The sequence below is a fragment of the Adiantum capillus-veneris genome, chromosome 28, assembly GCF_014529385.1.
Source record: "Adiantum capillus-veneris isolate H3 chromosome 28, ASM1452938v2, whole genome shotgun sequence".
In the NCBI taxonomy this organism is placed as follows: domain Eukaryota; kingdom Viridiplantae; phylum Streptophyta; class Polypodiopsida; order Polypodiales; family Pteridaceae; genus Adiantum; species Adiantum capillus-veneris.
The window spans coordinates 50936268-50953757 of NC_140958.1; the positions used below are offsets into that span (position 1 = coordinate 50936268).

The 17490-nt window shown below is 44.2% G+C and overlaps 1 protein-coding gene across 3 annotated transcripts; it reads right to left on the bottom strand.

Moving 5' to 3' along the window:
- Positions 1-1644: 1644 nt before the first annotated feature.
- On the bottom strand, positions 1645-17065 carry LOC147420441 (WD repeat-containing protein PCN-like). 3 transcript variants are annotated; one of them, XM_086505011.1, is made up of 12 exons: positions 16924-17064; positions 16706-16847; positions 15819-15956; positions 15370-15655; positions 15210-15273; positions 14980-15093; positions 14455-14617; positions 14182-14350; positions 13296-14107; positions 13009-13187; positions 2491-2751; positions 1645-2409 (listed from the first exon to the last, which is right to left on the bottom strand). In XM_086505011.1, the coding sequence occupies exons 1-12, from the start codon at positions 16959-16961 to the stop codon at positions 2112-2114; spliced, it is 2664 nt and encodes an 887-aa protein (XP_086361137.1). In that variant the 5' UTR covers positions 16962-17064; the 3' UTR covers positions 1645-2111. The 3 variants fall into 3 exon arrangements, with proteins under 3 accessions (XP_086361137.1, XP_086361136.1, XP_086361138.1); XM_086505010.1 differs by having other exon boundaries at positions 16703-16847; XM_086505012.1 differs by lacking the exon at positions 1645-2409 and having other exon boundaries at positions 2497-2725; positions 16703-16847; positions 16924-17065.
- Positions 17066-17490: the final 425 nt, after the last annotated feature.

Genomic DNA, 17490 nt, shown 5'->3' on the forward strand with positions numbered 1-17490 from the left:
AGAAAGCTTTACTTCTTTTGTAGAGGTAGAGGTTCAAAGATAATATTAGTGGCCTTGCTAAGAAGCACAAAAACAGAAGTCTTGTCTGAGAACCAAATTCTTTCTTAGCTACCTACTCATGAACTTTGGAGGAACCAGATGATACAAGAGCGTCTGATGCAGACTAATTGATATGACAAAAGTCAATGATAGCTATATACAATTCACAAGAAAATGATGAAGAGCTGAACTTCGAAGCAAAAACACCGACCAGAACAGTTTCTTCGATGCCGGTGATGGTAGCATGAGATCCTGCAAAGGATAAGGAGGCCAGCCCTTTGACAATCGGGGAAAGGTTGATGCCAAATTTGAGTTGAGGGAGGAAGGTGTGCTCAAACACATCGCCTTTGAGACAAGGAGAGTTACCGCTGGTCCAATGAGGACAGATCCGATGGTGCTCCATGCAAGCTGTTCGCAGGCTCCTGAGGGTAAAAATGTTGGCATCGAAGACGGCCATTCTATGCAAGCAAGAGAAAAAGATTTGATGGTGGGTGTAGGTTAGCTGCTACTACTCCCGCTCGTAAGATGTAATCAAAGATCTCGTCGATGTAGAATCCAAAGAGGTTCGGGAAGAGGGAGCATCCTTGTTTAACACCAATGGTGCTACCAGTAGACTCTGACAGGCCACCTGGACAACGAACTCTCCCAATCACTTTCTTGTTGAGAGCATCGATGGCATATATCGTCTTTGATGGTATCCCAAAATTTTGAAGCCACCCAAAGAGCCTCTCGTGGGACTGTATCAAACACTTTGCGAAAATCCCCAAAGCGACAATAGAGTTTCTTCTTCCGCACCTTTGCCCCATCAATGAGGCAATGCAAAACAAAGATGTGGTCAGTGATGGAGAAGATCCACCTGAATCCTGCCTGGCCGGGAGCTCGTAGGCCCTCATTTTCTCCATATGAACTGAGCTTAGCCTCAAATATTACCACATATGGCCATAGTCCTACAGTTCCTTGGATCCAAGGTGTCCCGACTTGTGGATTGGCACAATGGTGTGCCAAGCCCACTCCTCTAGGAAGCCCTCCCCCAATGCTCATTTGAATACATAACGAGGCTATAGTGGCTGCCTAGGTAAATAAGGGGCATTCGTACCGTACAGTAGTGCAAACAAAAATCTTTGAAAAAGTAACATTTTAAACGGTGTGATGATCACTAGAAATTTAAAAATCTATAATTTACAATCCATTGTCCTGTGAGGTCTTTACTGCACATTCAAATTCATTTGAAGTTCGTTATGTTTGCAAGATAGAAAACCTGAGTTAATATTGTCTCTGCAACCCTCGCACGCGCAAATTTCCAACAATCATGCAGCCATAAGAAGCATCAATTCTTTACATATCACATGGCCTCCTACATCACTATCATGTGGAAAAAGTGGTACCACGCCGTTGCACCGTGACCAATTGAAGTTTTACACAAGTACACAGAATAACAACCTGCCTACGTAAGAGGCACCAAACCAAAAGTAACCCCGGTGCCAGAACGTTGTACCAATTTCTTGAAACACTCTACGATCTTAAATCATTTTGATTACAACAAAACAGCCAGAGTCCAACCAGCATTACAAAAAGGAGAAAACACACCTTCAATTACTCCTCCCAAATCACAATGCAATAGCACTAACACCGCAAAATTTCTTTCTTTACACAACTCAACTTGAGCTATACCCACTTAGCTTGTACATAAATAAGCTCCATCTGAAATTCCAGAAGTTAATAAAGGAAGCACTTCAAATACAGGGTTCATGCACCCAGCCTTTCTACATCGAGAGGAGCTATTGGCATAGAGAAAGCGACGAGCCCTAGCTGTTCAAGATATACATAGGTGATGTCCGAGCCAATCCTTTATTTGCAAAGGACTCGTTAGCGAAGCACCAAACACCATGAGAGAACGCTGTTGACAACAGGTTTAGGGATTCCTCTTCATGCCACCTGCAACTGCTGATTTTAGGCAGTTCAGTAGAGCAATTCTGTTGTAGTGCGTTGGCTGTGAGCATTGCACACGACAAGGTTTCAAACCTCCAACCCTCCCATCCCAACAAATGAAAGCGTGTCTCAGATTACATTCATCATGTCCCATACAAGTGTCTATAAACTGGCGGCGGCAACTGACCAACTGCTTCTAGCCATGGCTTTTCAAGCACCAAAAAAGAGTTATCACTGACATATCCAGCAAACAAAACTGGATCTTTAAAGGGCACCAAAACAAAATTTTTATCTGATGGGTGATTCCCTCCATTTTGCAACACTGCCCTTTTGCTGGAAACAGAATCCCTCCCATTAGAAAGATGGCCCTTCTTCAAATCTGGCACTGCACTCGACTTATCTTCTGGAACAGGCTTTTGAAAGTCAATCAAGCACATTGCCCTGCACAATACAGCTGTCTAATCAAAACAAAAATCACACATAAAAAGCTTTAACGTTGGCTTGTTTCAAAAAAGTTCTTACTTTGAGCTGTATGCCACTGCCATCGTCCCCTTTTCCGAAGGACATACAGAAAGCCCTTGTACTCCGCCAGGAAATTCCAAGAAGGATCTTGGAAGCTTATGGCTATTATCTTTCGACCACTCTCCTAGTTTTCGCATGCTCACATGGAGCATGTACAAAATATTGGAGTTTGTTGTTACCAATAAAATGTCGCTATTCCTTGGATGAAAGCATGTAGCCGTCACATAATTGCCATCTAATGGTGGAACATTCCAGTGCAATCTAAAATAAAAGCTCAGAACTCTCTCTCTCTCTCTCTCTCTCTCTCTCTCTCTCTCTCTCTCTCTCTCTCTCTCGTCGAACCCTAACTCTGCAGCAGCTCTTCTCTCTCGTCGAACCCAAACCCTGCCTGCAGCAGCTGCTGGGTGCGAAGGCGGCACCTGGCTTCCCATGGCTGCTCGATAGCTCCGCCCACCCACCTCGCCAAAGCAACCTCGCAGCCCTGCAACCCGCTATGCTCTGCGACCCTCTGTGTACCCCACTCTGCTCTGTTCTGAGACCCCGTCGACCCCGCTACCCTGCGACCTTGCTACACCGCTCTGCAGTCGGCAGATCCCTTGCTCTGTAGTCGGCAAGATCCCGCCAGTCAAGTTTTTACCACAAGGAAGGTTTCCCGCGCAGTGAAAGGATAATCGACGTACAACAAATCTGCATTTATACGTTCCATGGCAGAACGCAAAGAAGCACCCCCGACACCAAGACGTATTCCTTCCTTTGTGCTCCCCCCTCGGGTGGATCCGTTGGACCGCATCCAAGCCGAACTGAAGGAGTTGAAGGTAGAGAATGCCGAGCTCAAAATGCGCCTCACCGCCCTCGAAGCCCGACTCCAATCTCTCGAATCTCATAAACAAGCAGACACAGATCTCATTTTAGCCAAGGCCAAGGAGGTAGAGCACACATTTACCCAAAATGTGGCCTCATTAGCCACTCAAATCCAAGAGAATGCTGCCACTGTCTCCTTCAAAGTGGAGGAGTGCTTGCAAGAGCGCCGCCGTCACAAAGGTCTTGCATTGACCGTTCGCATTGGTGGCTTGCCTTCCACTTGGTGGGAAGAGGGTGACAACTTTCCTGAGACACTAGTCAAGCTCAACGAGTCCATCCAACCCGTCAAGTTCGATACCTCGACCATCGAGTGCATACACCGTGACCACCGCACCAACCAAGGGAGCCTTGTCTTCAAAACCAAAGAGGACCGCACGGCACTCCTAAAACAAACTCACCTTCTAAAGGGTACAACCATCTGGATTAGTGAAGCTCTTACGCCCATGCAACTCAAGATGAAGAAACAAGAGTTGCAAAAAGTAAGAGAAGCACGGGCTGCAGGTAAATGGGCCATCTACCGCGGTGGTAGAGCCATCATTGAGGAGTTTCGGGCACAAAAAGCCCCATAGTATTCTCTTGGATACTCCCCCCCCCCTTCTTTTTTCCCATAGTCACCTTTATCACATAAGCAACATGTGTTGCATTTTTTCTGTAAACACCCCTAACAACTTTTCCTCCCCCTCGCTTTTCTTTCTTGCAACACTTGCCTTGGCCGTTGTAAATTTGACACCCTCTTTGTTAGAGGAGTGCTTTTGTATGCCCATTTTTTCGGTCCCATGGGTCATGTCTGACCTCCGAGGATGATAATGAATCTCTCTCTCTCTCTCTCTCTCTCTCTCTCTCTCTCTCTCTCTCTCTCTCTCTCTCTCTAATAAAATTTAAATAAAAAAAGAGGGGGCTTGGTACCCCTTTGTATTACATGATCCAATTACATTAGCCCATAGGCACACATAATATAACGGATCTGATAGTAAAAAAACCCCTGAGCTATTCAACAACCACAAACTTTAGGGGAAAAACTGCCAGTGAAACAGAGTTAACAAAGACGGCCGATACTACTCAAAAGCTGGGAGCAGGGAAGTAAGGGAAGAAGGTAGTAGAGAGCTGAAATAAAAGCAGGCCACCCAAACTCTGGTGAGAAGGCCAAAGGAACATCACCGCTACAAAAAGACTCTGCACCAAACTCCAGAGGAGAGACAGCAGCCTTCCCGGTAGCAATCAACAAGGCTGTGACGCTCTTCAACCTGCACAGACAAGCTGAATACGAGGCTGAGACCTCCCACCCCCAAACTGCCCTATGGCTACCACCAATGCCCAGCCGCCCATCAGTGTCAACGAAAGAAACAGCAAAAACATGCACAAGCAAGCGATCATGCAAACATACACGCACACATGCAGCAACAAACAACACACAGACACATGCAGGACATGCAAACACAAGCAAGCACACAAAGGAAATAAGCACAGGCAGATATAACAAGCGTTCAATCAGCAAGACCTGCGATAAAAGGAAAGAAGACAAAATCAGGAACACAGTGCAAGTTGCACAGACACCAACAGCAGGCAAATGGAGGAGGGAGGGAAGATTGATGTGGGGGTGTTTTTTTTTTGGTGTGTGTGTGTGTGTGTTTGTGGGGGGGGGGGGGGGGGGGGGGGGGACCGTACGGGACCTGATATAAAAACATGGTAGAGCGAGTAGAGAGCAGAGCAGAAAGCCAACAACAACAAACTCAACCAATACAAATACAAAAAATCAAAGAAAAGGAACACACCGAGGAAAACAGAAAATAAAGAACCAATAGTGCAATCAAACAAAAACATGCATTAAAAGCATTGCCCACACCCACACGCCCACCAATATGCGCACGCACAGACACTCCCCCACCCAAAAATCAGATTTCAGAGCGTGAGGAAAACAAAGCATGCAAAAACCAAACACTACACACACTCGCCACACACATATTCACACATGCAATAAACCAAAGCAAGGAATACAAGCTGAAAAACCAAAACAAAGCAAGTAAACAAGAAGGCAAAAGCAAACACGCGCATCAACCTATATCAAATACTCGCCAAGTTGAGAAACTTCTGCACCTCAATGAAGACCAACAATCGTGAATCGATGTAGGGCCTATTACTTGCAAGGTTTGCAGTAAGGGAATTGCATGCAAACACCAAAAACCAAGAAAACCAAACAACAAAACAAGAAGGTGCCCATACAGGAGAAGAAGGTAAACATCAGGGAAGTGCTAAGTCAAGACTCAATGGGGGCAACCACAAAAGCACCACAAAAAGAGGCGGCCAATGGAGTCGGCACCAAAGCCAGTAAAGCTGTTGCTAAATTAGCTTTATCTGACAGAAAAATAGTTGTAAATGAATTATTGGATTTAAAGTGAGGGTTTTCTTGCTTAAGACACTAGGCAAAATTATTCTAAATGAATTATTGGAATTTTAAGTGAGGTTTTTCTCACTAGAGACATCTGAGTACAAATATTTCTAGTGCATCATTCAAGGTAAGGCGGAAGCATAATGAACGGGTATATTTGTAAGGCAACAAGAACGGGTACTTCTGATGCATCACATTGGATGGGTGACAAGGAGCATCAGGAAGAAGTATTCGACCATCCCAGAGCGAACATCTCTGATGCGTCATAGAATGGGTGACAGAGCATCGCGAAGGAGATTGTACCGTAAGTTAGGTAGGAAAGAATTGGTATTCCTAATGCGTCACAAGGTGGGTGACGGAGGCATCGAAAAGGGAATATTCCATAGTCGGGAGGAAATTTTGAATTGTGTTAGAATTGTGCATAAGGATGAGCAAGCACTTGAATGAAAATTTCAGAGGAAACTTTGAGGATTATTTGATTGCTTGCAGGTGTACTTCCTCTTCGCGAGGGAGTAGGAGCAGACGCAGTCACAAGTCCCTATAGGAGAGAAAGCGCTCTGAGGAGCTAGAGCCAGATCAACCGAAGGGTTTTGCACCCCGAATTTTGGAGTAGATTCACAGATCTGAGTGTGGTAGACTCTCGAGTTGGGATCCGAAAGTTGAAGATTCCCAAGGACTTCACATCCAAGAAAGTAGAGTTGTTCTGCAGGAATAGGACGCTGGGAACAGAGTCAGAGAAGAGTTGCAAGGATGACATGCCCTGAGTCTGGAAGGTGAGATCGAGAGGCGAGAACCTTGATTATAGAGGATTCAGAATAAGGAACGGAGGTTCCATGGAAGGGGCTTTTGCCCTAAGAATAGGAAGCCGAGGCTTGTGAGAACCATCAAGTCTTATTCTAAAACGAACGTGATAATACGTTCGATTCAAGTGCTTGTATAGACGTCTCCCCAATAATAAAGATACTTTTACAAAGGAAACCAACCCAACTTTTGGACCCAGTACTATGTGGATCTTCTCTCTCTCTCTCTCTCTCTCTCTCTCTCTCTCTCTCTAATGAGATGGTAGACTCTATTTGCCGAAGGAAGCAATGCTCACACGAGATGCATGCTCTATGATTTGAACATGCCCTATGCGGGAGGAACCAAGAGGTTTGAAATCCTCAAGACTAACAACGCAAGATTACGCATAAGGATAGATACCTAGATTGATTTCTAGAGAGATTATTCTTCTCGAGATTGAGAAGACAGAATTAAGTTAACATATTCTCAAATAAGAAAACTTCAGATCTGTTGAAAAGACGAGAATGACGAGTTGCCTGCGTAACTTGTAAGATTGATGGTTGGTGAAAAGATATCCTCGAGGCACTAGAGGAAGGACATAAATTTCTCCTAATGGAGGTCACTACCCTATCTACTTTCAAACCGGTAAGGTTAATTATTGAATTATTGAATTTTTATTTAATTGAATTTTCAAGTTCTCTTTCGAGAAAAGACCAACTCAGCTCACCATTGAGCAAGATTTGGAACTTTTTCGATTTCCTCGGGCAATTCAATTGCACCTCTACAGTTGAGGTAGACTCTTTATAAGTGTGAGGGATGTTGCTAGATTAGGTACTTCTAGATAAATTATTGGATTTATGAGTGAGGGTTTTCTCACTTGGGACTAGGAAAAATAATATCTAAATGAATTATTGGAATTTTATGTGAGAGTTTTTCTCACTAGAGACATCCGAGTACAAATATTTATAGTGCGTCATTCAGAGTAATGACGAGAGCACTGTGAACAAGAATATGGACCACCAAGAACAGGTGCTTCTAATGCATCACATTGGATGGGTGACAGGGAGCGTCCGGAAGAAGTATTCGACCATCCGAGAGCGGACATCTCTAATGCGTCATAGGCTAGGTGACATACAACATCGCGAAGCATATTGTACCATAAGTTCAATAGGAAGGCACTAGATGATGGGTATTCGTGATGCATCACAAGGTGGGTGACGGAGGCATCGAAAAGGGAATATTCCATAGTCAGGAGGAAATTCCGAACTGTGTTAGAATTGTGCACAAGGATGAGCAAGCACTTGAATGAAGATGGGTTTAGAGGAAACTTTGAGGAGAAACAGATGCTTTCTAAGAAAGCGGATTGCTTTCTGGAAAAGCAGATGCTTTCACGCAAGGAAGTCTATGTCTGCATTGCATCTATGCATGGAGTTGCATCCAGGGACGCCTGGGTTGTGATTGTGCAAGCATAGATTTCAGCTTATAAGTTTTTATTGAGTTATTGGACAGGTTCAGACTTTTTTTTTTAAGATTGGTCGGCCAAGATTGGTCGGCCGCCCACTTGGGAAGTGGGCAGAATCTGCAAAAATAAAGCTACAAATCAAGGCGCCCCCACTCTCTGGCAGAAACAAAAGCAATCTCTCTCTACTCTAGGCGCTCTCTCCCTTGGCCCTATTTTTGTCAGGTTGCCTCCCTATTCATGTTGGTGGCCACCCTCTCTCTCACAGAAACACAGAAAGGCCAACGCTAGTGGACAAAGGAGGCTGCTGCAGAATTTCAGCCACGAAGAAGACGTTGCCAGTGATGCCCAGGGTTGCCCCAAGTGTACCAAATGTCGCCAAAAGCCAGTAGACAAGTTCCATTCCAAAGAAGTGCTTACGGAGAGAGTTTCCATTGCAACAAGTTGCTGTTTTTCTCTGTTTTCAGCCCATGAACATCATAGACGGGGCTGATTTATGAGGAGGAACTTGAAAGCACACCTCTTCTGTGTCTATAATTGGAAGAGAGGATTCTCTGCAACGAGAACTCTTCCGGGGAATCGCTTTTCGAGAATCAAGTTGTGTTTTAGCGTCGAAACTTCAAAGGTATTGTTTTCATGTTGTGATCTCTAATTATTTGCTTGCAGGTGTACTTGCTCTTCGCGAGGCAGTAGGAGCAGAGCTACTCGAGCAAAGGAAGCCATGAGCCTCTGTAGGAGAAAAAGCGCTCTGAGGAACTAGAGCCAGATCAACCGAAGGATTTCGCACCCTAAGTTTGGGAGTAGATTCACGGATCTGAGAGTGGTAGACTCTCGAGTTGGGATCTGAGAGTGGTAGATTCACGGATCTGAGAGTGGTAGACTCTTGAGGATTCCCAAGGTAGCAAGGTTGCATCCGTACGTACGTACGGATCCGTATAGTACGGTACAACTGTACGGTACGGTTCCGTACGTACGGATAGGTACTGTTCGGTTTTTTTTCCTTTCACTTTTTTTATTTTATTTTTTTAAAGGGACATCTTGCCATTGGGCAATGGACTAAAAGTTTATTGTATTATATAGTGTATTCCCATTTTTCTATCTTTTTTATGGTAGTCTAGACTGGTCACTATAGTATGATGTATCCATTTTTGTATGAGGATTGATAATCAACCCTCAATCTTGACTCTTGATGTTTTATGTATTTTGATTCCAGTATCATGGTATGTTGAAGTTTTAAGTTTTAACTTTTCGCAATCGTGACTCATGTTTAGTGCTATTGAAATTTGACTAAGTGATGTATTCTAAGAGTTAAGTACGGATAACATTTGAAGCAGTATCTAATGGACATTGAAGCTGTATCTAATGGATGTTTGAAATAGTATCTATGTCTAGACTCTATGTAGTTCCTAGTATGTATAGGCTGAAAAAGGCTAAAGTCACTATTCTTTTTGTTGTTACAAATGTTACGTACTAGTCACGTACCTTAAAGGCCAATCCGTACAGAAGTACGTACCTTACGTACTGATTACGTACCGTACACTCCGTACCTTTCCACCTTGCAAGGTAGGACTTTGCGTCCAAGAAAGCAGAGTTGTTCTACAAGAAAAGAACTCTGGGAGCTTAGTCGGAGAAGAGTTGCAGGAATGCCGTGCCCCGAGTCTGGAAGGTGAGATCGAGAGGCAAGAACCTTGATTATCGAGGATTCAAAATAAGGAACGGAGGTCCTTGGAATAGGGTTTTGCCCTAGGAATAGGAAGCCGAGGCTTTCGAGAACCATCAAGTCTGATTCTAGAACAAACGAGGTAGTACGTTCGGTTCAAGTGCTTGTATAGACTTCTCCCCAGTAATAAAGATACTTTAAAGGGGGAGACCAACCCATCTTCTGGACCCAATATTGTGTCAAGATTCTCGCTCTCTGTCTCTCTTTCCCTCTCTCTATTTCTCTCTATATTCTCTGGCTTCAGTAATCAGAGGCAAGTTCTCTTTATCCAAGTATATTTTATATTGTTATGCGCTCCCGTTTGTGACAAAAGCAATCACCAACCAAGGAAGAAAGCACCACCGATAAATGCAACAGAAGACGCGAGGAGACCTCGGGTCAACCCCCAGGTAGCCTCTAAAAGCACCACAAAAAGAGGGTCCAACAAGGTCAACGTAGAAAACCAACAAGGCGAGGATGACTCAAAAGGAGAGTATCAATGTGAGGAATCCACAGGTCCAAAATTATGAGTAGAGGCTCTCATCCACCCAAACCCATCAAGTTGCCTCCATAGAGAGGATATCAAAGTCATCCCAAGAGAAAAAAGAAACGGCAAACAAAAAACAATGCAAACAAAACTCACATCCAAGCACACATACATAAACTCAAATCAAACATAAGAAACACAAGCAAAAACTAACACACTCTCTCTCTCTCTCTCTCTCTCTCTCTCTCTCTCTCTCTCTCTCTCTCTCTCTCTCTCTCTCTCTCTCTCTCTCTCTCTCTCTCTCTCTCTCTATTTTGTAATTGATTGGTCTCATAGGTCATTTTGGCCTTTTGAAGACGTTAATATAACATTTCATTTCATTTCTCTCTCTGTGTGTGTGTGTGTGTGTGTGTGTGTGTGTGTGTGTGGGAGATTGATTTCTATTACTTGAAAAGTCACTCACGGCCCCTAAACGGTGTCGATTCTAAGGGCAAGTCCATCATTGATTACAAAGCAAGCATGAAGGCAATACTCTGGAAAGTGTAAAACCCAAAAATAACTAGCCACATGGTAACTATAAGAATTGAAAGCCAAGTAAAACATTTCCTAGCGAGAGTAAAAGGGACCTTAGCAAGCTAAGTGGAGAGAGGATGACATCAACCTCTGAACAATAAGCACTTCCACCAAGATTCTAATGCGAATCAAAAAACGGAACTATCAGAAGCCTCCAGCCATGAAAAGACAAGGAAAATATGTAATGGCAAGAGTATGAACGTCACGCATTGCCCGCCAACTCGTAGAACCTGACAGCAATAGGCAATGGATAGCGAGAAGGAAGACAATAGTCAATGATGAAGACGAGGGAGAAGAGACAACCGACATCACCAAGAAATTGCAAGAGGATGTCACAGGATGCATACCATAGGCCTGCACTCAAGTTGACAGGGAGCTATTAACGAGGGTAGTACCTCCACTTGTTGAAAGTAGCTCCTGCAGACCAGAGCTGGGAGGGAACTCTAGGAAGACAGTGACGGAGCCTCGGGGAACAACAGTTTTGGAAACTTCATGTAGAAACTAGTAGAGCAAGTCAAAAGCAGAGCGGCAAGCCAATAAACGAAACCAATATGAAGAACACAAGGAATCAAAGAAGGCAAGAACACAAGGTAAGATAACAGCAAATAAAAAACTAAGGAAACCAAATGAAAGAAAGATACTATAAAAACGAACTTCACTCACAACTTTACACCCACAAGAACACACTACATACCCCATGCACACACTCACCCCAAAGTTGGTTGATAAAGTATGAAGAAAACAAAGCATGCAAAACCAACTCTACACAAACCCAGCTCACACATGCACATATACAGAGGAATAGGAATTTGCAAGCTGAAAGGAAGCAAAACAAAAAGCAAACAAACAAAGTAGACTTGCCTAGCAATTTTTACCATAGTTCCACCAGGGCGAGAAACTTCCACTCCTCCACAAATACCAACCACCACCACAACTCGAAGGCCTTGTGCTTGTAGGGTTCGCTACAAGCCTGGCTGAAGCAAGACCGAGGAGCCTCTCCAAGCGGTTTCCTCTACACTGCATAGAGCGGCCAATGCTCAAATAGGAGCATGCGATGCCGGGTAAAGATCTCCAACCAAGATGGAAGACATTCGGTGAAGAAGGCTAAGTAGAGCACTTGCAATTTTTTCCCCCTTAAGCAGCCATTGTAGTCGGAAGTACAATGGTTACTATAGGTGGGGAACCATTCGTCATAGTGGAAAATCAATCAACTATGTCCAAGGTCTCTCTCTCTCTCTCTCTCTCTCTCTCTCTCTCTCTCTCTCTCTCTCTCTCTCTCTCTCTCTCTCTCTCTGCTGTGTGTGTGATAAGTCTGTATTACTAACAACTGTGGGTCTTGAGAATGCTTGGGCCTATCCTCAAGGAGCCGTACAAATCAAAACATATGTACAAGGACTCCAAGCTCAAGGTGGTGTAGCAGACATAGAATACTAACCACGGAAGTGGAAAATACTGCCAAGTAATCCGGCCCTGAGACACTGTAAGGAGCGTAATGGTGCATGCCAATCAACTCAAGAAAGCATGGCGGCCTTCCTCCGCTGCTTGGAGGAGCCCTCCGGACGCCCAAATGGTGCCCATCCAAGGGGGGCAAGTATACACAGCTATACAAAGCTGGCTCGTAGAAAAAGAACCGTAAAAACTAATACAAACCAGCCACAAGGGCAACTAAAGAACTGAAAAAGGGCAAGGAAAAAACTTCCCCTATTAAGAGTAAAAAAACCCCTGGCCATCAACAATGGTCAGGGTCCCCAGCAACGTGCACACCTCAAACAGCAGCACCAATTTATCTCCAAGGGCAACAGTGAAGAGGGACCAGTACTCAGTGAAGGTGGCAACAGCTGCCCCGAGAAGCAGCAATTCACACTACACTTACAGAATGAAGAGAGAGGGAAGATACTTGGAGGCTGGAGCAAGATGCTCCTGGTTGGACCATCCAAACTGCCTACTGTGATTTTAAGCAAAAGAGGGAGGGAGAATAATAAAGAGTGGGGAGAAGACTTAAGACTTGGGGCGAGCTGCCCCTGAATATGGATAATAGTAGAGACCTTGAACCCATTGTCAGCATTTAGCAAGCACGGATTTCATCACCTACAATTGACAGTCCCTGTGCCATTCTACAATAACCTCACATGTCCATCACAGCACAGACCTTTAATGTTAACCAGCCAAAAACACCAAATTATCCCAAAACTAAAGGCCCATGTCTCTGATAGTATGCCATTACATCCAGCTTGAACAGATACTTAATAAGCATTACTGGCGTGCAGACTTACCTAAATGTTTCAAGATTGAATACAGAAACATTCCCTCTGCTGTCTGCTGTGGCTAACCACTGTTGGTCTGCGCTAGCGCACATGCTTGTCAAGGGAGAGAGCCGATCCACATGTTGCTGCAGACTATCCCTTTCCACCACAAACTGGTGCAGGGTGGTAGCATTCACAATATCTACAACCTGAAACAAAGCATCACCCTCAAAAACTACTCTTAAAAATAGTAAGAGAAGGGTGTTTAGACGAATTTTACATCTTAATTGTAAGCATTCCAAGCACCACAAGCTTACCCAAACAGCATTGCCCCGGGTAGCTAGCAGAAGACGACTGGATCCACAAAAAACCATGCTGTGAGCAGGTGGGATATCTTGTGGAAGCCTTCTTTTCTTTATAATCCATGTTCCAGCTCCATTTGTACCTGCTGTACACCGCTGTTCCAACTCATAGAGTCTAGGCTGCATTTGATCAGAAATTGCCACAAATTGGCCTGTATCAGATATGGCACTGCAGGTTATGTTTTCTACTGACTTGCACTTGATCCTTGCAAGCAACTCTGGCGGAGAACCCTTCACCTTGCCTGTGTGACTCAAAGGATTGGGAACAGGAGACTCATTACTTGGTCCATTTGATAGCCTCCCCATTCCTGCCTTGTCCTTCTTCACATGTCCATTTGCCATCCTCTTCCTACTCTCTTGTCCTGTGGATTCATGCAATTTCCTCTTGGAAAGAGGAGGGCTTAAAGCATTCTGTGTAGCAACAGATGGGGGGGAAGATGGCTGCCTGCTGACACTATTTATGGTGATTTTCCAAAGCTCCACTTGATGTTCATGTTGTGCCATCATTATAAGTCCGCTTTGAGACTTTGAACCCAAAGCAAGTGTTATGGGTGTACGTTGGGGCGCAAAGCAAACGTCGTGAGGATGAAAAGCAAGAAAAGCATTAGCTGGATACGTGAAAAGCTTTGCATCATTCCCACCAGACACGAGCATGGAGATTACTCCTGATTGACCTGATTTTGCCTGGTCTTGCTCAACCCAAGATCTCTTCAGCTTCTTCCTTTCCTTCACCAGCTTTGACTTGTTGTCCAGATCAACTGAATGCTCTGCTAAATCAGAATAAATCCTCAGAGAGTTGTAAACCAAGATCAGCATGAAAACAAAAGTGTTCGACATCCACCTGAGACTGGAGGGGAAGCCACTACCAAAGCGTTCACATCGTGTGTGTGAGTCCGTTTACTACCCACAAAAACCCACCTTGCACCAAGCCCAATTCCAACATCTAGATCACCTTCCCTAGTGGCATCAGCTAATACTCTGCTTTCAGAGACAAGTTGGTATTGCACAACCTGCAAGCAACAATGATAGCTATTACAAAGTAGTTCAGGCTGACGACCATCCTACAAGCTTCACAGAGGAATGTAGGGCCATTTGAGCAAGTCCAATCTCTCACCAGCCCATCAGCTCCTGCCGCAAACACAGACCGATGGCTAGGAGCCGCAGCTAAAGCAAGAACATCTGCTGTATGCCCCCTATGTGCTTGCAAGAGTGTCCCCTGTTTTCCATCCCAAAATTGAGTACTTCCAGAACTGTCTCCACTCACGATAGTCCCATCCCTGCAAACACAAAAAATATGGGTATGCTGAGACATTCCAAGATTGAATCAACAGTCCTACCCCTCTCAATGTAAAGGACTGAGTACTGAAACTTTAAACTCCCTTTAAAATTTAAGTGCAGCAAAAACATAGCTTAAGAAGCCCCTTGTAGGTTTAAATACAAAAAGTTTCTACACAGGTAAAACGAGGGGTTTCTAAATCAATCTAGCAATAATGGACAACGAGATAATCTTGATGACTCATAATAGTTATACGCCTAAGCCTGCAGCCTAACAGCCTATACCCCTTTCTGACAAAACTCCTTCAAGCACTGTTAAAAAATAATAATGACTTGAAAGTTTCAAGAACCTCCTTCAAATTACCAAAGAGTTAGGATGGACCATATGCAGAGACTTGCCCCATTGCTGGCACCTCCTTGCCCTGCAGTTATTCTATAAAGCTCTCGCAACTGTCTTACATCCCAGCATCTTATGCACCTGTAAATATGTTACAACCTTTGTAAGCTTTCTGGAACGTTAAAGCAGGCTGCCATATTGACACAACACAACATTAGGACCTAAGTTGGCTCAAGACTCAAATATTAAATCCCTACCCATCAGATCCACCTGAAACGATTCGCCCAGCATCGCGGCTCCAAGCTACGCTCAATATTCGACCTGTCATATCAGACTTGCAAATCTGATGAATTACACACAGAGATGTGTAGAAGTTGCTAGTAGAGAGGGAAGTCTCATATGAACGGCATTGACTACCTTGAACTCGTGGAAAAGATTTCTTGAAAACAAAGCTTTCCCCGTCATTAGCTGTGAATAGCCGCACACAGCCGTCATCACAACCAACAGCGACCTTCAGTTCTCCCTGCTCATCGTTGCTGCCACTAACATTTTCGCCGTCATCACTATCGCTATTACTATCTGTACTGAGAGAGCTACTCTGTTCAGGGCTATGTGATCCAGACACACCTTCAGGCCCAGTAAATGTAGGAGAAGGTTCAAGAGCCATTTGCCAGACCGATCCTCCATAGGACTTTAGAACTTCCTACATACCGTAAAGAAAAAATAGTTTAAATGGGGCTCGGTTAAAGAAGGCACGTGCCACAGTTCAAAATAAAACACAGCTACCACTTCCATCAGATAGCAGCGTTTTCATCTTGCATTAGATAACAAACAAGATCACATGCTTAAGATCGTCACTTCAATACCTTTGTCTGCAGTGTCGACAAATCCCATTCTGTGATGAACCCATCAAGACCTGCAGAAAACAGGCGACCCCTTCTTGTGCCTCTCGAGGGACACCACAAGAGACATGACAGAGATGCACCCTTCTTTCCTGGAATTGTCTGCAGCCAGACTAACAATCAAAAAGACAATACATGCAGACTATGTTCACATCAACAGCCCAATACATTGCATTTATTCACAGTAAGTAATGCCAAATCCATTGCAGACCTGCGCAACATGATCTACTGACCACTCATAAAGCCTTCCAATACCTGCTTCCCCATCTACACTATGAGGCATTCAAACCCCAAGCCTTCCACTTTAAATTTTTAGAACAATAATTTTCTGTCGCATGGCCTGTTGACTGTAAGGGCGTTGACTGTAAGGGCATAAATGGGCCAACCGGACTTTGAAGTGCAGCCTCCATTTCCGATCAAGCTCTGCCACCGCTTCTAAGAAGCTTCCTTAAGGAATTTATTGTGTTGCAGCAAAGGTGATGGGTTACATGAATTTAACCGACTTGAAAGACTCAGAGCCAGCATAATCAGCAATGCTGAGACAAGAATTGCGTGGTCTATTTGTTTGATATGAAATGCAAGATGGGGCTCTGTGACCAATCCATCAAATAAATCATGCCAACTGTTGGCAATGCGTGCTCAACATAAGATTTGCAGGATCTCAAAATGGACCCTTATATCCATCGATAGGATGTAATGGAAACATATCTACCCAGAGGACTCCCTCAAACCATTCCCAACTCAGAGCTGACGCAATCCAATTACTTGATCGTACTTCGGCCCAACAACACGAAACTGGAAAACAAAAAGCAAAAGAAAAGCAAAGCCATGGGTTAAGTTGAGCTAACCACCACACAATGCCATCCAACTGATCCTGGCGAAACACTCCAAATTTCAATGGACCCATTGCCACGACCGGCAGCTATTGCAGTTCCATCAATACTTGCAGCCAGGGCCACAACTGGGGAAGGCTTCCAGTCTACATGTTTGTACCTGTGCAGCTCCAGCATCTCAGCAGAGCGCGGTATGAGCACAACCTAAATGAAGAAGGTAGCGGCACGAGTAGCACCTCCTGCGTTTGCGAGCACCCACAACCAGCACCTCCATAAGCTTTCTGCTTCCACCTTCTTAAACCTTTGCTCTTGATGATCCACTTGCCCTAGGCTAGTGTTAAAGGGGAGTCTCAATTCTCATTCTACGAGACCAAGGGTTTTGAAAGGAGTATTCCGGACGGGGGCAAACCATGCATACTTCCCATTTACCAATTCTCCAAAATAAAATTTGAAAATTCCAGCTATTTTTGTACTGGTTTAACACAAACTTTCTCAAAATCTAGATGGGATTTTTTCTTTTACTCTATCTCTCAACCAAAATTTTCCCTTTTGAAAGTGACACGATTATGACCTAAGACACGCTTTTCCTAAATTCAATAGGCTAAAAGAAAAATGGAAGACAAGCCCGCTTTACAGTTTGTTTCACCTAGAGGACCATGTTCTTGATTACCCACCTCCTTCGAGCCTGATGTTAGAAGCAAACCATTGATCATTGATCATTTGGTTAAAACTCTCCTCAAAATCTGAGGAGCTTTAGAGATTTGAAGCCAATAATGCCAAAGAGATGCCTAACGTAGATATGC